The sequence below is a fragment of the Pipistrellus hanaki genome (assembly GCF_964339955.1).
Source record: "Pipistrellus hanaki genome assembly, chromosome: 6".
NCBI classification, from domain to species: Eukaryota; Metazoa; Chordata; class Mammalia; order Chiroptera; family Vespertilionidae; genus Pipistrellus; species Pipistrellus hanaki.
The window spans coordinates 59,734,406-59,758,511 of NC_140508.1; the positions used below are offsets into that span (position 1 = coordinate 59,734,406).

A 24,106-nucleotide genomic window follows, 5' to 3' on the forward strand; every position below is an offset into this window, starting at 1 on the left:
AACAAGACCTCAGTGAATCGAGGAAATAGTGGAAAATTACTGTTTGTTTTTCCATTCCTTTTATATATTTTTTTAGAATCAAAGGAGGAAATGTAAGGAAGTATATGAAATCTGTTGGTGGTAGATTGAGGAGGTAGGAGAAAGCAGAACAGAGAAATATCTAGGACGGAATAAAAAGCAAAATGGAGAAATGCATACTTCTTTTACATCGGTGGGTTCAGGACAATTAATAATTAGCATGTACAGCACATGGAGATGGTGTGCAGGCAACAAGATAACTATGAGGGTTCTGTGGTCATGTGCTCCAGTGCCTGAAGTTGAGCCTTTAAGGGGTCTATAAAAGAACATTATTCTGGCATTGCAAAGATATGTTTTCTTAGATGTATAAGACGAGCGGACAGGGCTCATTTAAGGTAAAGGTTGACCTTTGCTAAGGAAGTTGTAGGCCTGGTATGTGACTACCTGCCATGGTCACCCCAGTTAGCAATTTATGATCAGACCATCCCATGGGTTTAGTTTTGTTCACTGAGCTTGTCAGGCCTGTCTTGTGGCCCACTTGGTCTTGTTGGGTGTATTACATAGCCCTGTTTTCATTCACATTTCCTACCTGAGAGCAAATAGCTTTTCGCAAAGGCCATGGAGATACAGTATCTTATCTTCTGGGTTGTTATTTGTTGACTAATTGAGTAAATGTTGGTCCTCTCAGTTTTGCATTTGTTTACATCCCATGGCTACAGATAATATCTTGGAATCATTAGCAAAATGAATATTGAGTCTTTCTTACATCTAAGTACTTTGATAGAAACGGGGGCTCAGAATGAACAAACACTTCTCAGTTATTATGTGAATAAAGTCACAGCCATCAATGGATGAATGAATACCAAATTGTTGCTTCTGTGGAAAATATAGGATTAATTTTGCAACCCCCTTGTCAAAACATTTTCATCAGCAAGTCAATACATAACCTTATTTTTTTTGTGTGTGTGTGTTTCTCTTAAAGACACCTTTTTAAATTAACATTTATTGTTGATTCTTAACATTGAACTCAGCCAACAGCGCTATGGCTCAGACCTGAATGAAGCTTATCTCATGCATATTTTCTCCATAAGGCACGTGACAGCATTCTTGCGCTGAGGAACAACATTAAATAGCACTCAACACTTCACTTGGGGCCATTGTAAACAGCAACATCGCCAATAAAAGGCAGAAAATGTGAAAAACATGGCATTACATAGGCTAAAATAAGAACACGTGTTTACAGTAAGAGCTGAGACAGGAAGGCAGTGAGTTACCGTCTTCAGTCTCAGTTGGCATGAGTATGGTCGACAACTCAAGTTTTTTCCACACTGTGCACATTTACAAATGACCATGAAAGCTTTGCAAGCATTGACTTGTGAGTTTCGAATAAATTAATGAGTAGGCAAATTCACAAATACAGAAGATTAATGCAAATAATGAAGATTAATGATATTTTCCAAATAAGTTAGATCCAACAAAAGCTTTGTAAGATTAAATACTGTGTTGTGGCAAATTACTCCCGAATAAGATAGGGTGACTTTGTGGTTTGTCATACCGAGCCACTACTTTAGCCACCACTTTAGCTTTCAACTTTTCAAATATAATGGTTATATCCCCCTTATCTGCAATTTCACCTTTTGAGATTTCATTTACCCATGTCATCTGTGGTCTGAAAATATTAGATGAAAAATTCCAGAGCTAAAGAATTCACAGGTTTTAAATAGTGTGCAGTTCTGAGTAGCGTGATGACATCTGAAAGCTTGTCACTTGGTCCCACCTGAGACAAGAATCACCCTCTGTGCAGTGTCTCCACACTAAAGACACCTCTTACCCACTTGTTAGAAGCTGCTTAGTTATTAGATCAGTTATCAGGGGGAGGGGTGAGAGAGAAGGTCAGCAAATTCAACTTTGATTATAATATCCTATCTAATAAAAAAAAATAATATGCACATTGACCATCACTCCAACACACAAAATGGCTGCCCCCATGTGGTCAATAATGGCCACCCCTATGTGGACACAATAAGATGGCCAGCAGAGGAGGGCAGTTGAGAAGGACCAGGCCTGCAAGGGAGGGCCTTTGGGGGTGATCTGGCATGAAGCAGGGGGCAGTTAGGGGGGGCAACCAGGCCAGCAGGGAAGGGCAGCTGGGGGTAACCAGGCCTGCAGGGGAGGGCAGTTGGGGGTAACCCGGCCTGCAGGGGAGGACAATTAAGGGCAACCAGGCATGCAGGGGAGGGCAGTTGGGGGTGACCAGGCCTGTAGGGGAGGACAGTTAGTGGTTACCAGGCCGGTAGGGGAGGGCAGTTAGGGGTAACCGGGCTGGCAGGAAAGTAGTTAGGTGTCAATCAGGCTGGCTGGGAAGTGGTTAGGGGCAATCAGGCAGGCAGGCAGGCAGGTGAGCGGTTGGGAGCCAGCAGTCCTGGATTGTGAGAGGAATGTCCCATTGCCCATTTAGGCCAGACCTGGTGTCAGACATCCCTTGAGGGGTCCTAGAATGGAGAGGATGCAAGCTGGGCACCCTCTCTTTATGAATTTCGTGCATTGGGCCTCTAGTATTGTTATAATGTTTTATTTTAGTATTAATTATTGTTGTTAATCACTTACCATGCCTGATTTATAAAATAAACTTCAGATGTGTATGTATAGGAACAAAATATATATATAGGGTTCAGTATTATCTCCAATTTCCAGCTTGGAATATGTAAGGGAGGAACTACTGAAATCACAAGTTAGATTAGGTTAGAAAGCAAAGACATTTTTTCTAAAAATGTGTGTGTTTTAGTAAAAAAACAAAAACATTTCACTGAAATCTTGCTAACACCAAAGAATATTGTATAGAATGAGACCTAAGGATTAGGTTTTAATAGTAAAGAGTTATAAAATTTCAGTAGTTCATGTATTTATAGATTTGTCTGTTAAGTGAGTTGTGTGTGTGTGTGTGTGTGTGTGTGTGTGTTACTTTAAATGTATTTTATATAGAGTTTTGAGATTTATAATACAATTCTTGTCTATGGTTTTATTTTGGTATATTGCAATTATGCTTTTTTTTTTTTTAATTAATAATGCCACTACATACTTAAGTGGGCATTTAAAACCACACCCGTGTAATACAGTTGAAACAAGTCAGGTAAGCAGGGTTTTTCCTCCCTGCTATTGCTGGAACACAGGTTTCCACAGGAAGTGCAATAATTTGGTTGTGACAAACTATTGCACTTGATAAGTACTTTCTTGTTATCCAGAGTAATGGCACTTTGTTGGTGAGCCAAGCAGGAATGTTTTCTCTTAAAGCAGGAGGCTGGGTAGTAAATATTTCAGTCTTTGTGGGCCAGATGGTCTCTGTGGCAACTACTCAACTCTGTTGTTGTGTGAGAGTCATCCTAGACAACAGGGAAATGGATGAGCATGGCTGTGTTCCAATAAAATCTTATTTATGAGCATTAAAAATTGAATTTCATAAAATTCTCATATAATAGAAAGTACTATTCTTTTTTAATACTCTTTCACCAATTAAAAATGATAAAAGCCATCTTTAGTTTGTGGGCAATACAAAAACAGAAGTTGGGGCCAAATCTGTAGTTGGCTGCAGTTTGCTTATCCTTGTCTTAATATGTAGTTAAAACTATGTATCTTGCATCTATATTTTTAGGTTGAGTAGATAATTGCATTTCTTACTAAAATCTGGAAGTAAAAAATTATGCATTAAAGAATGAATATACTTCTGTATACATATAGTTTTGCATTATACACACACACACACACACACACACACAAACACACACTAAAGTCCTGGTGCATGAACATTTGTGCACACAGGCTGGGGGGCCTGGGGTATTCCTCAGCCGAGCCTGTGACCTCTCACAGTACGGGGGCCCTCAGGGGATATCCGACTGAAGGCTTAGGTAGGGAGTGGGCCTAAGCAGCAGTCTGGCCTCCCTCTGTGAGAGGCAACCAGCTGGTGATCAGCCAGCCCCACCCTCCCATCACCCCACCAGTGGCCTCCCTCTGCAGAAGGTGATGGGGCAGGCCAGTCAGGGACCAGCGCTGGTCAATAAGCAGGTGGCCCTGCCCTCTTTATTGCCCCTCCCACCACTGGTCACTGCTGCCCCCCGCATTGCTGTCCCCTCCCTCTGCCGCTGCCACGTGTCTTGGCTGGCCTGGTGTTGCCCACTGGTCATTCCTCTGTTGGCCAGTTTGCATATTATGCTTTTATTATATAGGATATATATATATGTGTGTGTGTGTGTGTGTGTGTGTGTGTGTGTGTGTTTGTTTGTATATATGTATGTGCATATGTATTTTACATATATAGACCTTGTTATACCTAATGGTTCAGGCACTTTGTTAACAAAGAGTCCACAGTTGGAAGTAAAATAGACCTAGAATTATACCCTGACTCTGCAATGTGCTAATTGTGTGACCTCAGAAAAATTACTTAACCATTCTAAATCAGCCTAGTCATCCTAAAAGGCAGTTAATATTGCCTGTTTCATATGGTCAACTAGGGCAAATGAAATAATATATACAAAAGGTATTTGGGACATGGATCTGTAAAATATATAAAAAATTTTTATTTGAATTTTTTTAAAGAAAATACTTTGTGTGACAACCTAAGGAGACCAAGCCTCACATCTAAAACAGATTTTCAGTGTATTCTGTTCTGTTTGATAAGCACAGCCACATCCCAAATCAATTTGTTAAACCTTTCTTTTTTATTTTCCAGTGGTGCTGTCAGTATTCTCGTGTTATTGTTTCCTTTGACCTCAATCATTTTGGCCCTAGATGCTGGCATTTTCAGACATTCCAGGGTCTCCCACTGGGTCCTGTATATACTTGTTATACTTCACTAGGGCAATACCTGCACTTTCAATGAGTAGTCTTTTATTGACAAAAGACAAAAATATTTTTGCTTTTGAAGCTTTCTTGGTAAGTGCACTGGCTAGAGAAAAGTACAAAATGGAAACCTTGTCATATAACAAGAATTTTTGACAATAAAATCTATGTATAAGATGCTAAAATCTGTTGTTGGGAAACCTATTTCAGATAGGCCTCATCTTTTGAGCTGCATTTTCACCCTCTTCTTCATTAAGTTAATATTCTAAGGGCCAGGTGTTAAAATCAAGTTAGAAGTCAATTCAAAAGTGTTCTACAGCACCTAAATTCAGATCTCTTCATTTACTCATAGTTGTTTCAAAATAGCAACCTTTTCAGTACAAATGATACTTAAGTTTCTGTGGTATGTATTGAAACATTATGTTTTTTTGAAGAAATTTTTTATTTACCTTTATATATATATATATAAATATATATATATATATATATATATATATATATATATATATATATATATATAGAGAGAGAGAGAGAGAGAGAGAGAGAGAGAGAGAGAATCTGAATGGGAGGAAGGGAGAGGGAGAGAAACATCATCTTGAGAACTAAACATGCCCCCTACTGGTGATTGAGGGTGCAACCAGGACACGTGCCCTGACCAGGAATTGAACCAGCATCCCTTAGGTGCAGGGGATGATGCCTACCCAATTGAGCCATGCTAACTAGGGCTGTGTTGAAACATTTATATACTAAATGATAAACTTGATTAAACAGCTAAAAAAAACTTGAACTAATAAGCCCTTAAATGTCATTATGAGGAAAGAGTTGGAAAGTGGTTGTTTGAAAAATTTGCTTTGAAAGAAACGTTGGCCGTTGCTTCAAATTTATAACCTTCTTATGTAAAACACCTAAGTGTGTCATATAAAATTTCACTTTACACATCACATATAAGTATATTTAGACACATACATAAACATGTCTATAAAATTTGTTTTCCTATTTTTGTCACTACAATTAGCTGAAAGTTAGCGCTCAAAACTGTCAAGTTCCTGAAATTTACTTTACAAAGTTTTTAATGAACTAAAAGGCAAGTCCATTATTCTCTTAGTGTATTAATAATCAGAAGCTATCTTTCTTTGCTTGTTGGTGTTTTAGTTGGAGGACTAAGGGGAGCAGAAACAGTTTCAGGAATAAGCATGTGCTTATCGATAATTCGTTCAAGGAGGCCTCGTTGGGAGTCCTCTGGCTGGGAAAGGGACCTTGTAGCAAGGTCTCTCTTTCTAGTCTAGGAGGGACACTTGTTAAGGCCTTGCTGGGGCATCTGTGAGTTTGTACTTACAGGCTGGGAAATTGGGCTGGTTGGTGTGGGAAGGAGGATGCAGTCCTGTGGTGGAGAGGGGTCACAGCCACCGGAGCTCCTTATTGCTCTCATCTATAATTTGGCTACCGTTATCTTCTGATCTTCCATTTTTTTTCACCAACTAAAGCTTAAATTGCATAAAATCATTTCATTTTTATGGATCCCCCAGAGCATATTAAATATTCTGTAAATATTTGGGAATATTTGGGGATAATAAGACTTAATCTTTGAGCTTTTAGTGGAGGATGAAAAAGAGATTCAGCGGTTTTCAAGTGTCTTTTCTAGATCTGTAATTTCTTCCTTTCTCTGTTTCTTTGGTAAGGTCATGGCTCCGTTCTGATTTAAATAAAATATTGTGCATTATATGCACACATGTCAACTTCAAAAATAAATCCACATGATCATGTTTTATCTGGACACTATAAAAATTATTGTGCTTTTATGAGACACTTCAGCCCTTGTAGTTGATAAAGCAAAAATATAACTTTCTATAAGGAAAATTTTGATAAGGAAAGGGGTTTTCATTTGTTCTCTTTATATTTGTTCTAAGTGCTTATCTGAGTGCCTGGAATGGAGATGACACTTGGGGTAGTGAATGAATAAATGAGCGAGAGGGAAGAAATAATAAAGGGAGGACAGATGAGAGGAAGGAATAATGGATAAAAGTTTTTGGGTTCAACTTTCAAAATATCATTTCATGATCAGAGCAGTGCTATTCTCAGATAGCTGGTGGTCATAGACATCAGTCAGTGAAGTGGCCATTCTGACCAGAACAGCTAGCTGGTCCCTGCTCTGCCCCCTGTTGCTGTCCCTGGCTAGGTAGAGTATGACTGTTTCCAAGGGGCTCTGTCTTGAGGGCCTTGGGAAGTCTTTTTCCTCTACTTGCTTTCAATGTTCATCAACTATGTGTCTTCTTATAGACTAAAAGTAGACAGATTAATTTGCAGGAATATCCCTGCATCTCTTTCTTCCTGCATATTGTCAGTGAAAAAATAATTAAATTTATGAGCAGGACAAAGTTTTATTTCATTTCTGTTCAACCAATGGGCCTCTTCTCTTCTCTGTGTGGTTTGTCTTTCAGTGAGGCGGCACTGTGGCAGTGTCACCTAGTCTAGCAGGTGTATCTGGGATGACTTCTTATCTAGGAGGCCACCTGAGCTTTTCCATTTGAGGCTTTGCTGATTGCTTTCTCCACTTCTGTATCTGTTGCACAAACAAATAGTGCTGGAATTGAAGCGTTTGTTCAGGCAATGTGTACTAGCAAAACTATCTTGATATTTGGAATCAGAAAAATTGGGTTTTAAAATTGTATCTACAATACACTCATGGCACATTCTTGATATATTCATTCCTTGAAGGATCTTTGATAAACTAATACATAAAATAATGGCATGATATGGGTCCAGTGTATGTAATATATTATGTAAATGGTAACTTATCTATATAGTTTTTAATTTTTATTGAGATAGTTGTGGAGTCAGATGCAATAGTAAGAAATAATGCAGGTTTCTGTGTACACTTATGCTAATATTTTGCTAACAATGTATATATTATCACAACCAGAATACTGGCATTGTTAAAATCTACAGAGCTTTTTCAAGTTTCTCATTTTACCCTTACTTATGCATGCATATGTGTGTGTATTTAGTTATATACAATTGTTTTCACGTGGTAAAATGCAAATATTGTAAATTTTATCATCTTAATAATTTTAAGTTGTATTAAATACATGCCTACATAATGCTGTGCAACCTTTGCCACCATCCATTTCCAAAATGCTTTTTAGTTTTTTAAGACTGAAACTCTACACCACATAAAACTAAGGAGAAGAGGAAAACTATTTCCTCTTCTCCTTAGTTCCTGGAAACCACCATTATATTTTTGGTCTCTATGAATTGGACTACTCTTGGTGTCTCATTTACATGGGATCATATAGTAATTGCCCTTCTGTGAGTTATTTCACTTAGCATAATGCCCTCAAGCTTCAGCCATGTTGTAGTATATCAGAATTTCCTTCCTTTTTAAGACTAATATGCCATTGTAAGTATGCATCATCTTTTCCTTATCCATTCATTCTTCAATGGATACTTGGATTGTTTCCATGTTTTATCTATTGTGAATCATGCTGCTATAAAAAACACACAATTCTATTACTGAATAGATTTGTATATCCACCAACCTAATGAAGATCTTAACAGTTCTAACATCATGAAGATTGTCCATTTTGTTCTTTGTAACCATGCCATCTCCCTCCTGTGCCTTCTCGCTTCATTCTTAACCCTGGCAATCACTGTCCTTTGTTTCTAAAATTTAGACATTACACGATGTTACATAAATGGGATCATATACTTTGTAATTTTTTGTGATTTTTTTTTTCACTTAGCATAACTTTCTAGAGATTCATCCAAGTTGTTGGGTATATCAATAATTAGTTCCTTTTATTGCTGAGTAGTAATCCATCTATACATGTACCAGTCTGTTTGATCATTTATCATTTGAATGACATCTAGGCTGTTTCCAGTCTGGGCTGTTATGAATAAAACTTCTGTAAACATCTGTGTGCAGGCTTTATATAAGTGAAAAATGTCATTTCTCCAAGAAGTGTTTTAAGACATCATCTTCAGCCCCGGCTGGTAGTGACGTAGGTTGGAGGGTAGTCCATGCACTGAAAGGTCGTGGGTTCAATCCCTGGTCGGGCACCATGGTGTTCCCAGTGATACAGGTTCCTGCCATCTGTAAATGAGGTTAAAACAATGTCATGTGGACCTTTTTAATAATAGCCTGACAATAGATATCTTAGACAATTGTGGTGAGATATATGATAACCTTCTTACTGGTCATTTTTTCTCATTCAGCCTCTATTTCTCTGAAGTGGCTCCACCATGTGAAAAGTGCCATGCATCCTGAGATGCTCAGAGCATGTTGCCCTTCTTCTCTTGCCTGCTTCTCCGTCAATCAGGCAGTGGCTCATGCCCACTGGATTTCACCGCTGCGGCGACCTTTATACATTCTTCTCCGCCATCTGAATTTCAGCCCCACAGCCTTCTCTCTGTTCTCAATACGGTGTCTTTTCTGCACACTCTTCACTGTGAGCAGAGCCTCTGTAATTTGGTCACAGCAGAACCTCAAGGCCGAAGGTCCCCGTTCTCCTCTTGGTGGCCATGGCCACATTGGCCTCAGTTTTTGCACATGCCCTGTTCACACTGTGAATCTGACCCTGTTCACACTGTGAGTCTGGCCCTGTTCACACTGTGAGTCTGACCCTGTTCTCACTGTTCACATTCAGCTGTCAGCTCAAATGCCACCTCCTCATGAGGGGCTCTTCTAGCATCTGTACTTTTCTTTCGTAGCTTTAAAGGTTTACTTGTTTAAAACCTAGGGCTCCACATGGTTCAGTCTGGTCATAGAGCCCACTCGAAGGAGTTAACCAGAAAGTGTGATATCTTAAAGCAGTTTGAATCTAAACCTTGCTTCCTCGAGGGACTTGAAGCCTTTGTCTCCCACATACTGGCTCTTAGCATGGCATTCCCTCCTTGCCAGGTGAGTCCTTGAGGTAGGGTGCTGTCTGACCGCCCATTCCCATTAACCTCCCTGAAAACTGGGTCTTGTTTATCTTTCTATTCTTAGAACCTGAACATCGGCTGAAGATGTTAGGTGCTCCGTTAATGTTTGTCAGAAACATGAATGAATGAATGAATGAATGAATGAATGAATCTATGAATGAGAGAAACTACCTACCTTTTTATAAGAGACATTTGGTAAAAGTCTGACAAATTGAGTAAATAATGTATTTTTTTTTTTTTTTTAAATTTCCAGGTGGTTTTTGAAGTAATAACTTCTGGACATCAAGGCTACCTCGCTATTGATGAAGTGAAGGTGTTAGGACATCCATGTAGTAAGTTGTCTCAACTTTTAAACATCCGGGTACATTGTGAGGGTCATGTTTACATTAGAGATGAAGAGAAGGCACTGAAACCTGGGGAGCAGTAGTTCTGCTGCGAGACTTCCCTGACAAGTCTCTGGCGGCTGCTTTGCCAGCCCAGAAGTCCAAAAACATGTATTCTGTGTATAATGGCATCGAATGTATCAAAGTGTCTTTAAAATAAAAACCAGGGATGTCTTTGCAATGATGTTTAGATTTCCATTTTGAAGAGTACTACAAATTAAACATTGAAAATCTGTGCATTTTGTCCCTAAATCTAGTATGTTTTTGGCATAATTCCAAACAATATAGCCCCAAACAGGCCTGGGATCTGGTGAATAGACAAAACCTACCTAAACCACCTGGGGGCCCTAGAAATGGCCTCTCCTTCATCTTTGATAAATTAGTTCTTTTAAAAAAAATCCAGTGAAAATAACACACTTTTGTTTCTATCACCCAGTATGAACGAACAGCTTTTGATTGTCATGTTGGCACCTGAACCCTGTCCTTAATCAATAAAATATTGCAGGTCGCCAGTCCTGTTTCTCCCTCCCCTCCCCAGGGGCCCCCAGCAGGGAGCTTGCTGCTGGCCCTCTCCATCTGGAAGGCTTCTGGTCCACTAGCAGGTGAAACAGATGCAGCTGATTTTAGCAGGAAAGCTTTGCATGGAAAGGGACCTGGGTGGCAAACAGAATCCCTGGGAACACTAGGCTAACATAATAGGCAGGAGAGGAAGGGACCACTGTGACTGCTATGCCCATGAAGATAAGGGGACTGCTGCCCCCTCCTGTGCCTCCTGACTTTTGAAGGGCAACCTTTGCCACATGCCTGAACATTCATCCCTGTCTCGGTGCCTTTGCACCCTCAGCCTTCGGCACAGAAAACAGAGTGCGATTGTCACGGTAGACCAGCTCAATCATGTTCTCATTCTCCCACCACCATAGGGTGACCTAGAAAAGGAAGCTGTGGCTTCTACAGCTTCTATCAGGGAATCCAGGCCTCAGCTGGCAACATACAGGGGGCATTTCTCAGTTTTAGGAAAGAGATTTAAGAGCTGGGTACCTAGAAATCTGAAAATGTCTGTCTGTGTGTTCGCGTGCGTGTGTGTGCTTGCATGTACGCATGCTGTGTTTCTCATAATCATGATGTATTCATAAAAAATAAGGAAGTACTGTTTGCCTATTTAAATTCTAATGAATGGTATTCAACTGCACAAATTAGTCTGTATTATCCCTCCTCCCCCACCCCTACCTTCCTTGACATTACATTTTTAAGTCAATCTATGATATTCTATCATGTGAATATTTTACATTTTATTTTTTTATTCTTCTACCAACATTTAGTTTCCCCCCAGTTTTTCTCCATGACAAATATTGTGGCAGTGAACATTAATGTGTGTGTCTCTGGGTGCCCTGTGAGAGAGCAGGGTATGTCTAAGGCCATACCACCCTGAACGCGCCTGATCTCGGAAGCTAAGCAGGGTCGGGCCTGGTTAGTACTTGGATGGGAGAGCAGGTTATGTTCTTGGAAGCAGAATTGCTGGGATGTAGGGTAGAAACAGTTTTAGTTTTTACTACATGCTGTCAAATTGCTATGAAAAGTGCCTGAGCGAGTTTATATTCCCACTAGCAATGCATGGAAGTTTTATTTTCCTAATATCCTTGCCCCAAATTGATATTGTCAGACTTTAAATCTTTGGCCAGCTGAGGGATAGAAGCCTGCTTTATTCTTATGGTTCCCGGCATTAAAGAGAAATTGGCTATTCATACATTCCTGGAACTCTGCTGACGGTCCTACCCAATTTCACAAAAGAAAGGTTATATCTACAGTGGTATGAGAAACATAAACACTGCTTTAGTGCATGGATTGGATAGATCACGAGCTCACTCCCTGTACTAGTTACAGAGAACCCCTGTGTGGCTGTCACATGATATGAACATCATGACAGAATCTTCCTGGTCCATCCAGAGGGGTTTTGCTCTCTCAGAGATCTTTATCTGGTCACAGCACTGCAGTTTAAGCACAGCAATCATCTCGTTCATTACTAAGGCAGAAGTTACTCTTGTAGCACATTGCATTCGCCTTTTCATCTGTCAGGGAAATCAGTGAATGTAAGAAGAATTGCCTTCCTCTTTTTCCTGAAAGGATAGAAAAACACGAACAATGCTGTACCTAATTGAAACATAAGGGCCAATTGAGCTGCTCATAATTACCTGAGTTGGAACTTGGCCAAATCCTTGGAGTAATCGCCTCGGGCTTGGGGAACACACCTGGACAGTTCTAATGTGCATAAATGTTGCAGCATTTGACTCACCTCTGACCAGGAAGTAAAAATCAGAGACAGTAATACTGAATGCCTACTATGTGCTGAGTGCTCCTTGTTTCTCAGAGCAAATCTTGCCACAGGGCAGATTTTATTGCTGCCCTGGGCGCATATGCAGTGGCCAAGGCCAAGTTTGCACAGGTCTTTTTTTTTTTTTTTTTTTTTAAATATATTTTATTGATTTTTTTTATAGAGAGGAAGGAAGAGGGATAGAGAGCTAGAAACATCCATGAGAGAGAAACATCTACCAGCTGCCTCCTGCACACCCCCTACCGGGGATGTGCCTGCAACCAATGTACATGCCCTTGACCAGAATGGAACCTGGGACCCTTCAGTCCACAGGCTTACACTCTATCCACTGAGCCAAACCAGTTTTGCCGTGCACAAGTCTTTATTGTATTGTATCGTAGGTTCCTTCTACTAGTATATCTGGCAGCTCACCAACAAAACAGCCCCTGTCATTCCGTGGGGTTTGAGTCTCTGCCTTCAGTCATACAAGAAGGCTTAATGCTTGTCCTTCCATCAGAACCTTCCTGAAACGTGTCTCCTGCAGTTTTGTTCATTCCTTCCAAGCCCAGCTGCCTATCTATGGTCAGATAAAGGTGTTTATGGTCTCTCCTTTGGAGAATGCTGGGGCTAATATCTAATTGGCTTTGCAGACTGCTGTGAGGAGACGCATTGAAAACAAGGTGAGCTGTGGTACAACAGCATTTTGAACTGTAAGCTTTAAGTTGTCTTGATGCTAGCCCTTCTGTAATTTTTTCCAAACCTCTAAGTTAGGGGTATCGAACTCAATCAGAGAAGGGGCCAAAATCTAAAATCCAGCCTAAATCGCGGGCCGAATGGTTTACTGAACAGTCATAAACTGACAATGTCATAAACTGACAGCGGAGTGCAGTGATGACAGCGCGGTGCGGGCCACATTGCAAGGCCTGGCGGGCTGGATTTGGCCCGCGGGCCTTGTGTTTGACATATGTGCTCTAAGTTTATGGGGAAAACATGCAAATAAATATTTAAAAGAAGGCAAAAGTATAGTCATTAAATGGAAATCTTTACAGGTAATATTTTTAAGGAATTTCCTATCAAGATTTATAGATAATACTCCTTATTTCATATCCAAAACTGTGTTTCTCAAAAGATGCAAAACTTTATTGACTTCACTCTGCAGGCTCCTTTTTGGATTCACAGGGGTTCATGAGAAAAAGTACAACACTTTTTAAAAAGTAGCTGTTCTGTTATAAGTGTACAGTTGCTTGTATACAGTATAATATTGATTTTAGTGTACAGTCAGATGCGGATTGGCTGGGAAATGTAGAAATGGCTGTGCAGACGGCAGCTCTCTGGCTTAAGAACACTTCTAAGGAACACAGATAATTTTTATATTTGGGATGTCCACTAGAAATATATTTTGAATTTAATAATTAAAAAAGATGTATTGCAGAATTGTATACCTGAAATCTATGTAATTTTATTAACCAATATCACCCCAATAAATTCAATAAACTTTTATTTTTTTATTTTTTATTTTTTTAAAATATATTTTATTGATTTTTTACATAGAGGAAGGGAGAGAGATAGAGAGCTAGAAACATTGAAGAGAAACATTAACCAGCTGCCTCTTGCACACCCCCTACTGGGGATGTGCCCGCAACCAATGTACATGCCCTTGACTGGAATGGAACCTGGGACCCCTCAGTCCGCAGACCCACGCTCTACCACTGAGCCAAACTGGTTTCGGCTCAATAAACTTTTAAAGAAACAAAATAATATAATAAAAAAATGAAAAAATCCTTTGTGTGCCATATATTATATAAAGTAAATACAAAATGCAAGACTATTCTGTAATACTCTTTTGCAATATAAAATAACTTGGTAGTTTGTTTAAATATTGAATAAATGCTGTGTTCAAAATATGGTTCAAAAATAAAATTTTTTACTCATTGATATCTTATATAATAAAAAGGTAATATGCAAATGGTTGTTACACCATAATGAATTGACCAACAGCAGGAGGACGGGGCAGTGGGTGGAGAGCTACAAGAGGGCAGGACAGTGAGCTATGTGTGGCAGAGAGCTATGAGTGGCAGTGGACTGAGCAGCCAGCTGAGGCAAGCCGCAGCAAGCTACTCATGCACGAATTAGTGTGCAAGGCTACTAGTATTTGCATACCCAAACATTGCTTACCTATTTCAAAATTAGTTTTTGTTTTGAAGACATTAAACAATGTGATTAAAATAAGACTAACAGTGAAAAATAAAAATTAGAATTGTTTTATGAATTATGCTCTGTTAAATAAAGATAGATTCATATGCTTTGGTGAGAAATGCATAGACTTAAAACAGACATTTCATTTTAAACATGTAGGTACTTAACTTGGATTTTTTTTTTTCTCAAAGGAATATCATTCTTCTTTAGGATACAAGGGACTTATAAAACATATCTGTATACAAAGGCTAACTTATTTTTCTATGATAAGAATGTTGAGCCTATTTTTCCACTTGACAAATTATTCCATTAAGATCCATTTTAACTTTCAAGGAAAAAGTAAATATTTGTCCTGAAACATGATAAGAGCAAAGCTTCTTCTATCATAAGAGTTACTTGACTTCTTTGGCTCCATAACCTTATTCGTATAAGGGAATAATAACAATAAGGCTTTCCTCACAGGGTAAATGTACAAATTATATGAGTTAATATATAATGAAGAACTTAGAGAAGTGCTTAGTACATTCTAAGAGCTCAATAAATGTTAGCTGGTTATTATTATTATTATTGTTATTATTGTACACTACATCTTGACAGGTCCTCTAGAATGAGTTAGCTGCAGATTGTCACCCTAACTAACTCAATTGATTGAGTTTTTGAGTGGGATAATTTATCAGTGTCCATTTAAAAAAAAATTAAGTTTGTAAAATAAGTTATTTTTCAGTTTTAGAGTAGGCAGTACCAGGCTGTTCTTTAGGTAGAACTTGTTTTTCTTGCTTATGATGATATGCTAGACAAATAGCGAGAAACATTGGCTTTTTATTTTGGCTGTTGGGCATGCCTCCAGTTTATTTCAACCTATGCCATTACATCAGAATGCAAATGAAAATAAAAGGGGTTAGTGCACAGTCCTCTATTGTCCCACTTCAGTTTGCACTTTGATCTCACAAATTACTGTTCTCTGTCTTTGTTAGTATTTTGATAAAGTCTTTGAAAAATCAATAATATGAAACATTTAGAAAAAAATTGTACCTTTGTCAGTGATAATTCCTGACTTTAGTAATGAAAGGCTAATTTGAGATAAATTAATACCCCCAAACATCTATCCTTTGAAATATTGTTTTCAAAGAGTAGATGTTTGGGGATACTAATTTATCTCAAATCATTGTTTTCTTAGCGACAAGCAACAGGATATGGCAGAGATGAGAAAGTAGGAGAGGTGTACTAAAAAACTGTTTGAAATTCATGCATGATTGTTTTTAGAACTCCTGCAGATTTTAGAAGAAAGCTGGCATAGCATTTTGAAAGGGTATCCAGGAGACAAATGGGCCTATAAATCTGGAGAGAGAGAATCTGTCTTTTTGAATACTGAGATATTGAAATTTTCTACTCTAATGGTGCTCTACCTAGTGTTACAATTAAGGTAGTTTGGCGAGGTTCAGAGCATACAGCTCAGCATGGAATCAAAACTTTTCTGGCTGTGGAACTCTTTTGCTTGGGATCTTTTCCAGCATCCAGTGATAAATCAATTCTTTCAAATAGTAATGAATGTTTTTTAGGCTAAGTACCAGGCATATTGTATGCCTTCCCTACATCATCTTGTTTAATCCTCATCCCAACTCTCTGATATAGTTACTTTTTCTAAATCCCTATTTTACAAATTAAAAAAATAAAATCCCTCTAAGGCAAACCGCGGCTTGTGAGCCACATGTGGATCTTCAGCCCCTTGAATGTGGCTCTTCCACAAAATACCACGGCCTGAGTGAGTCTATTTTGAAGAAGTGGCATTAGAAGAAGTTTAAGTTTAAAAATTTTGGCTCTCAAAATAAATTTCAATCGTTGTACTGTTGATATTTGGCTCTGTTGACTAATGAGTTTGCCGACCACTGCTCTAGGGCATCAGTTTAGGAACTTTTACTTCTATTCGGAGGTAGTAAGGGGCTGAACTATTGATGCTTGAATACACAAGTGCTGAAATCCTAATTTAAAAATGATCCGGCTGAAAACAGTTATAGGATTTACTGAACTAGACAGGGAGGATCCAGGAATCCTAAAACTTTGGAAGGATTATATAAGCCTTTAATGTTTATTGTAAAAACTTACAAATGCCATTAGTAGAAATTCTGACTTTCAGGCTCTTGATGGAAACTGACCTGGGAAATAGAATCCCACAGTCCCTTTGTCTTATTCATCCTGACAAATGAGTTACTAGCTTCTATTCAGATCAGAAATCCCCTTTCATTTGAAAGGGATAATTTGATTATAGAAGTGTTCACGCTTAATATGTTTGTTCATTTGTTATACATCAAATTATTATTTTTCCTGGCAATCTCTTCTCAACCAAGCAGCCTTGTTTTTTTTCAAACCAAAACAGTCAATCTGTTTTCAAAGAGAGGCCCTCCCCAAAATACAATTTGAAAAGAGAAAGAAATTCCTCAGACCCTGAACCTCACTGTGCAAGGAATATGCACTGGCACTCTCTGAGAAAGCCATATTGGAAGGAAAAGAAAAAACAAACAAAAAAAAACCCCACAATTTTAAAGGAAATGTGATAACTTTCATTCTGTGTGACATATCTTTATTAAGAATGGGGTGAACAAAGAAAGAGTATAATACAATCATATCTTTGGCCTCCAAATTAAAAATGCAAGTTATATCCTAACCGAAAACTCCCTGCAGACAGTAAGTATTAGGAGGCTGTGTTGGTAAATGAGTTTGGCTGTGCCATTCTCTTGTGGCATAGGCAGCTGTGGTTAGAAACAGGACCCTTGGCACGTAGTCTCTCCAGGGCACACTTCCTGTGCATGAGCAGGCTGAGGGCAGAGCCAGTGACCATACTGATATTCCAATTTTTTATTATTATTTGCTTAGCTGATAGAGAAGAGTATATATATTTAATAAGCTTATCAAAAAAACTACAGAAATTAATCCCTAGTATTTTTTTAAATATATTTTATTGATTTTGTACAGAGAGGAAGAGAGAGAGAGAGAGAGTTAGAAATATCTATGTGAGAGAGTCATCCATCAGCTGCCTCTTGCACACCCCCTACTGGGGATATGCCCACAACCAAGGTACATGCCCTTGACCGGAATCTAATCTGGGACCTTTCAGTCGCCAAGCCAACGCTCTATCCATTGAGCCAAACCTGTTTCAGTAATCCCTAGTATTTTTGACCAGGCATCGAAATGAGCCCTTCTGTATATCCTGCTCAAAGAAATACAACTGTTACATGCTTTAAGGAAAGTAATTTAGCAATTTGTGTCAAAAGGATTTTATAAATGCGTACTTTTTGTCTTAGTAATTTGATTTCTAGAATTTTATCCTAAGGAAAAAACAAAAAAGTCCACATGACAATTTAATTATGAAAGCTTTTATCTTGGCATTATGTATAAGAAACTCAAATGTTCAACAGTGAAGTTTTCTGTGTCCATATAATGTATGTCAGAATTTCTCAACTTTGGCACGATGGATATTTTGAACCTGGTAATTCTTTTCCGTGGGCGCTGTGTTGTGCATTGTAGGATGTTCAACACCATCGCTGGCTTCTGTCCACTAGATACCAGTGGTACACCCTACCTTCCTCACCCTTTGAAAACCAAAAATGTCTTCAGACATTGTCCTGGGAGTGACGTTGCCTCTGAGTGGGAATCATTAATGTATAGTAGGCAGATTTTTAAATAGTTTTAAATGAATATTTTTAAAGGGGAAATACTGAATATCTTCTTAAATAAAAAAAAACAAAACAAAAAAGTGAATGGTTGCCACAAAAGAGTAAGATACCAGTAGACCAGTTTAGAGGATGTAAAGTTTCTTTAATGGCAAAGGTTGCTCTGATGGTTCTGTGCAAAGCCAGATATTCCCAAAGGATCTGTCAGAGCAGCCCTGAATAACACAGACTCCCATAATTGTCCACGTGAGAGGATCCTGCCAGGTCCTGGAAGCTTCCCTTTTGTGGTTCCAATAGGATTTTAGGAATTTTTTTTACCTTAACCCCTCCTCCTAGGCCCTCCCTATTTTCAGCTTTTCCTAGAATTTGGCTTTTCATCTACCTCCTCACCTAGTGCAAATACATAGTCTGTATGAATATTTCTGAATTCACTCTGAGTCTAGATGAATCAAAGTTTCAATTTCCAGCCTCCCTCAAGAGGCCCAAACTTTAGGTCAGTGTGCTCTGTGTCTTCTCAAGCGGTTAACAAATTCATTATGCTTTCCCTTAAAAATGTTTAAGTGTGCAAAAATGCATATATATTGTAAAAGTTACTTCTTGGAGATAACTTTATATGTGATTTGAAAAATAAGCACTTTAGTTTTAATGTTTATTATTGAAGCTATTTTCTAAAAGAGAAAAATAAATTATTTAAATCATAATTCTTAGGGAAAAGAATTAAATTGATTTTATAAGTGATAGACAGCTTTTAATATATTAGCCCTAATATAAAAAATAGTATATTTTATTAATGTATAGTAGGAGGACTATATAAATGAAGCCATTCAGATTCTGGGGGTCTAGGAACCACAGATGAAGGCCAACTACTGTATATAGGAGAGAAGATAAGTGACATTGGAAAAACTTAACAGCAAGACAAGGAAGTCCATGGAGAGCTTCATGGAAGAAATAGCATTTGCAAAGGGCCTTGAAAGAACTTAAAATCCCAAGAGTCAAATAGGAGCCATTGGCAGTGGGCTGAAGAGCACAGGAAGGGCAGACCTAGCAGAGGGGGTGTGGCAGAGGGAGTGTGGTACAGTGAGCCTTGTCTGAGCTTTGGAACTCTGGTTCTGATGCTTACCAAGTGCCCACAACTTTCCCACCCCATCTGTAAAAGGGAAAAAATACCTACTTCATAGGATATTGGTGAGTGTTCCATGGGAAAGTTTCTGGCCCAGAATTGCTAAAAAATAAGAAAAAATAAAAAGAGGTTACTTTTTTTCTATTTTCTAAAAACAATGGGTCTTTCCGTATTGGGGTAACAGAGAATAGAAACAAAATTTTATTTTGGAGCTTTTTAAATAGAAATCGATAAAAGCCATAAAATCATGTTATTATTATTTTTAAAAATATATATTTTATTGATTTTGTACAGAGAGGAAGGGAGAGAGATAGAGAGTTAGAAACATCGATGAGAGATAGACATCGATCAGCTGCCTCTTACACACCCCCTACTGGGGATATGCCCGCAACCAAGGTACATACCCTTGACCGGAATCGAACCCGGGACCTTTCAGTCCCCAAGCCAACGCTCAATCCATTGAGCCAAACCGGTCTTGGCAAAATCATGTTATTCTTGACCACATCTAATTTGATTAATTTGCTGAAAAAAAAAATAGTTCATAAGGATTTAAAATATTAGTATGAAAAAGAGTGATCTGTAGTTATGCCACTATTTTAGAAGTTCTTAGGGGTATTTTGAAAGCTAAGCATCAAGAATACATTGTCTAAATTATTAGTGATCTCTAAATTAGCAATGGGGTCCCCTGTGTGTTGTTGATATTAAAATTAATGTTTTCTTTGTTCTTGGATAGTAACCACTTAGATTCTTAATTATGTTCTTCACAGGCTAATATTAGTGCTAGTTCATCTTTAGGTACCCCGTAGTTGGGACCATTATTTAAAAGTGTCTAGACGTGACCTAAAGACTTGTGTCCCATGAGGGAAAGCTGGCATGGCACAAAAGTCACTGTAGTCATTATCCAGCTCCATCCATACTTCCCAGAAAATACTAGTGTCCTTGTTCTCTTCCTTTTCTACTCCTTAACCTCTCCCATCCCCACCATTGCTTCTCTTTCACTCTCTCACTGGGATAAGAAATTTTTCCCTAAAAGTAAAAGTTATCATAAAATATAATTCCTGACCTATCCTTCCATTCCTTGAACACACATTTTCAGTGTGCTGTGGAAATTGGTGTGTACGTCTCAGATCAAATAGAATTATCCTTTTTTTAAAGCAGCTGTTCCCTATGGACAGTGTGTGTTATGAGACTTAATGCCATTTAGTATTTGGAATTGTTCTTTTTTCTCGAATTGGAAATAGGAATCAGCAAAAATTACCATGTTATGGCGTCCCAGCATAATTTCAGAGTCTGTCTATAGGGACAGTATTTTTGGTAACAGGGAAATATTAATACAGGCAATGCTGCATACCAATTAGTTTTATTAAAATATATATTATGCACAGCTCTGACTTGGCTTAAAAAGTTTCCTTGACAACATCATTTAACTTCTTACTGTTCTTTTCATGTTGCTAGTATAAATATCTAATATGTTTCTGTTCAAAACATCAATTAGGCTTCAGTATAAGCTTTATTAATACAGATCTGTTATTACAAGAAGACTGCTGAGCTGTGATAATTTGCACAGCAGGAACAATAAAATATATTTTTTCTGCTTGGTTCTATCCCAAAACACTTGGCTTTTTAATTTTTTTTTTTTAACAGAGCCTTCCAGAATCTCTTTTAACATTTACAATGAAATCTTTATAGGTCTGATAAGCCAAAAGCACTGTTTTCTTCAAGCGTAAACAATGGGAAGGCCTGAATTTACAGACAGATTAAAAAATACACGTACTAATATTAATTCCAGATCCCCACTTTAAATATCTTTCATTGTTTTCTCCATGTAGCCAGAACCCCCCACTTCCTGAGGATTCAGAATGTGGAAGTGAATGCCGGCCAGTTTGCCACGTTCCAGTGCAGTGCCATCGGCAGGACCATGGCAGGGGACAGGCTCTGGTTGCAGGTACAGTAACTCATTTCACCAATTTATTGAAAGTCCAGGGGGAAGAAGACCTGCCCTCTGGGGAGGGGCCCAGAGAACTGGATCAGTGCCAGGTCCTAATGGAAGATGGATGGTGTGGGGAGTTTTCCCGTTCCTTTCCTTCTCACTAACTGGCCAGAATATTAAGAGTTCTAGATACACTAATTATTGTTTGTCACAGACCTTGTTTTGAATTTGTTTCCCCCCATTTACTTGTGCTTAGCTATCTTGTTTTGAAGAGCTGATTGTCAAATTACTTTAAGAGCTTATATTAAAGTACAAATAGTAGTACCCTTTTCCTACTTTTCCTTTAGAGAAAAACCCAAAACATTGTCTATCCCCTTCTTTCCCTTTCCCTCCCCACCCCTCACACATACACACACCCACATACACATTTATAGACCTTGTTTTAATGTGAATTTAGATAGCAATAAGCCCAAACTTAGAAAACATTAATAACACATCTTTTACCTTTAAGAATGCTAAGTAGACATTTTCCAGGGTAATCATAATTTTTGGGTTTTACAATCCTCAAATTTCTCTGTGTATTTTGCATGGCAAATTGTTTCAAGAGTAGATCCTTGGTCTCAATAATTCTGAGAATGAGTGACCTGCCCCCTTCTAACCAGAGTGTTACCCATTTTAGACTCTAGGTGTCATTTATCCTCCCATGCAATTCTCTCATTTCATTCTTTCTCTTCCTTTCAAACATGGATGTGCAGGCTGCTCATTCTTCACTTTGAGTAGTGCTGACTTTCCTCCTTTCCTTTTTGGTTAATTATTTACTTACTAGAGGCCCGAGGCACGACATTCGTGTAAGGGTAGGCCTTCGCAGCCCTGGCTGCCTCGGCCCTCCCAGCCCAGGCTTCATCCTGAAGGTTGTCTGGAAGGCTCTCTGGACAGTTGTTCCACTGTTCAGCGGCTTGGTCCATTTGCATATTATGCTTTTTATTGTTATAGATTGGTGTTTGCTACTGGGCTGTTTTATGCTCAAAGCCCTATTCCTATTCACCTTGGTTTCCACTTCCTGCAAACTGACTTTTCTTTTGTGCACATCACCTCTCCAACTTCTATTATACCTCTTCTGCACTGTAATAATGATTGTGATGTGTTACATTTGCATGGCACTCTATAATATCCAATCCCTTATCCCTTTTAATCATTACAACTGCAGTAAATGGCCATTGATAGTCCTCAATTTCTGGGGAAAATTGAAGATAGCCAAATGTGCTATCCAAGATTAGTCAATAATGTGTTGACAAATGGGTAATATATCATGGAGGAATCTTCTTAAGTATAGCTGGGTCCTCTGGACAATTCCTCACCCTTGTACCATGATGTCAGTCTTTTTTCTCATATCCTTCTGTCCCTGTTAGTGTCCCCTGGCCAGGAAGGAGGAATGTGGGCAGAGGACTGAAATTGTATCTACCAAAATCATCTTTACTATTTCCTTTTCTCTAAAAGTTGTACAATCATTATTTTAAAAGCTTTTGCAGTATGTGAAAACTGTGCCTAACCCTGTTCTTCAGTATTTGACCTTTTCCTTTTTATCCCACTTTCCAGTTATCTTAGATTCTTGATGTTAGTGATTGAGAATTATTTTCTTAGTGGTTGTTTAGTATTAAATTCTGTCAAGATTAGCTATTTATGGTAACAGATGAGACATTTTTAATTGCATTTTCCACAATGCATTAATGACCATTTGAAAATATCCTTGTCATCTTTCATTTATCTCTAGAAATCTTAGTTTTTATGGAATTTTCTTCTGATATTTATATTAATGTTACTTGAGAGAATACAATATAAAGTCTAAACTCTCACCTCAACAGAGTCTTATATATTTTCAAGAATTTACATGCAAGTTGAGGGAGTCAATTTGTTCTTTTTGCAAACTGGACTTGGGATGCTCATGCTTAAACTTGAGCATTTCCTTGGGGATTGGAGATCTTCAATTTTTACAAAGTAGGGAGTTGTTTTAAAGAGAATCTCTCATGTTGTAGGGAGAAAGCTAGCTGCTATTTTTAAAAAGAGGGGGGTGGGCTTAGTGCAGAATTCTCAACCCTGATTCCACTACTCCGCATGGTGAGGTTTGTTTGTTTTTCTTTGTTTGTTTATACCCGGTCTATACAAGGATTCTGATTTAGTTTGGTCTGGAGTAGGATCTGCATCCAATATTTTGTTAAGATCTCCCATGTGATTCCAGTGTGTGCCCAGGATTGACAATCACTGGTCTGAAGCAAAGTGCGACACGTGTCGGAAGTTAGGAAAGGAAAAGGTGGCATAAATTATAATTGGCACCTGTATTCCTCTCTGACTCTCATGATGAATTTCTCATGTACAGGGTCTCGCCTGCTTTTGTTCTATTAAATTTTATCATTGTATTGGTGAATTGTTTTTATTATTAGTCCATTAATGTTGTTGCCTATTGCCCAATCCTTCTTTGCCCTTCTTATCATCAGTGACTGCTGATTGCCTGCAGATTTCCACATGATTGTGTTTAGAAAGGGGTGACAAACATAGAACTGTTGTAGCTTTGAAATTCTGAGAGAAACTTAGCTTGTCCTGGACTCAGTGTGCTATCATTGCGATGTTAGAGTAATTTTACTGTTAAATGACTTATTTCCTGTGGTAAGACAGGCATTTTGTAGAGAGATGTTTATTCTTTAATAGCTGATGACATGAGACTAGTGTCCTTTG

The 24,106-nt window shown here is 38.4% G+C and overlaps 1 protein-coding gene across 2 annotated transcripts in view; it reads left to right on the forward strand.

Moving 5' to 3' along the window:
• The window catches only part of PTPRM (protein tyrosine phosphatase receptor type M), a 606,371-nt gene that overhangs the window by 236,141 nt on the left and 346,124 nt on the right, over positions 1 to 24,106 (forward strand). For both annotated transcript variants that reach the window (XM_084887751.1, XM_084887752.1), the window contains exons 4-5: positions 10,025 to 10,103; positions 21,276 to 21,391. In XM_084887751.1, coding sequence (XP_084743877.1) covers positions 10,025 to 10,103; positions 21,276 to 21,391 — 195 coding nt within the window. The remainder of the gene's footprint in view (positions 1 to 10,024; positions 10,104 to 21,275; positions 21,392 to 24,106) is intronic.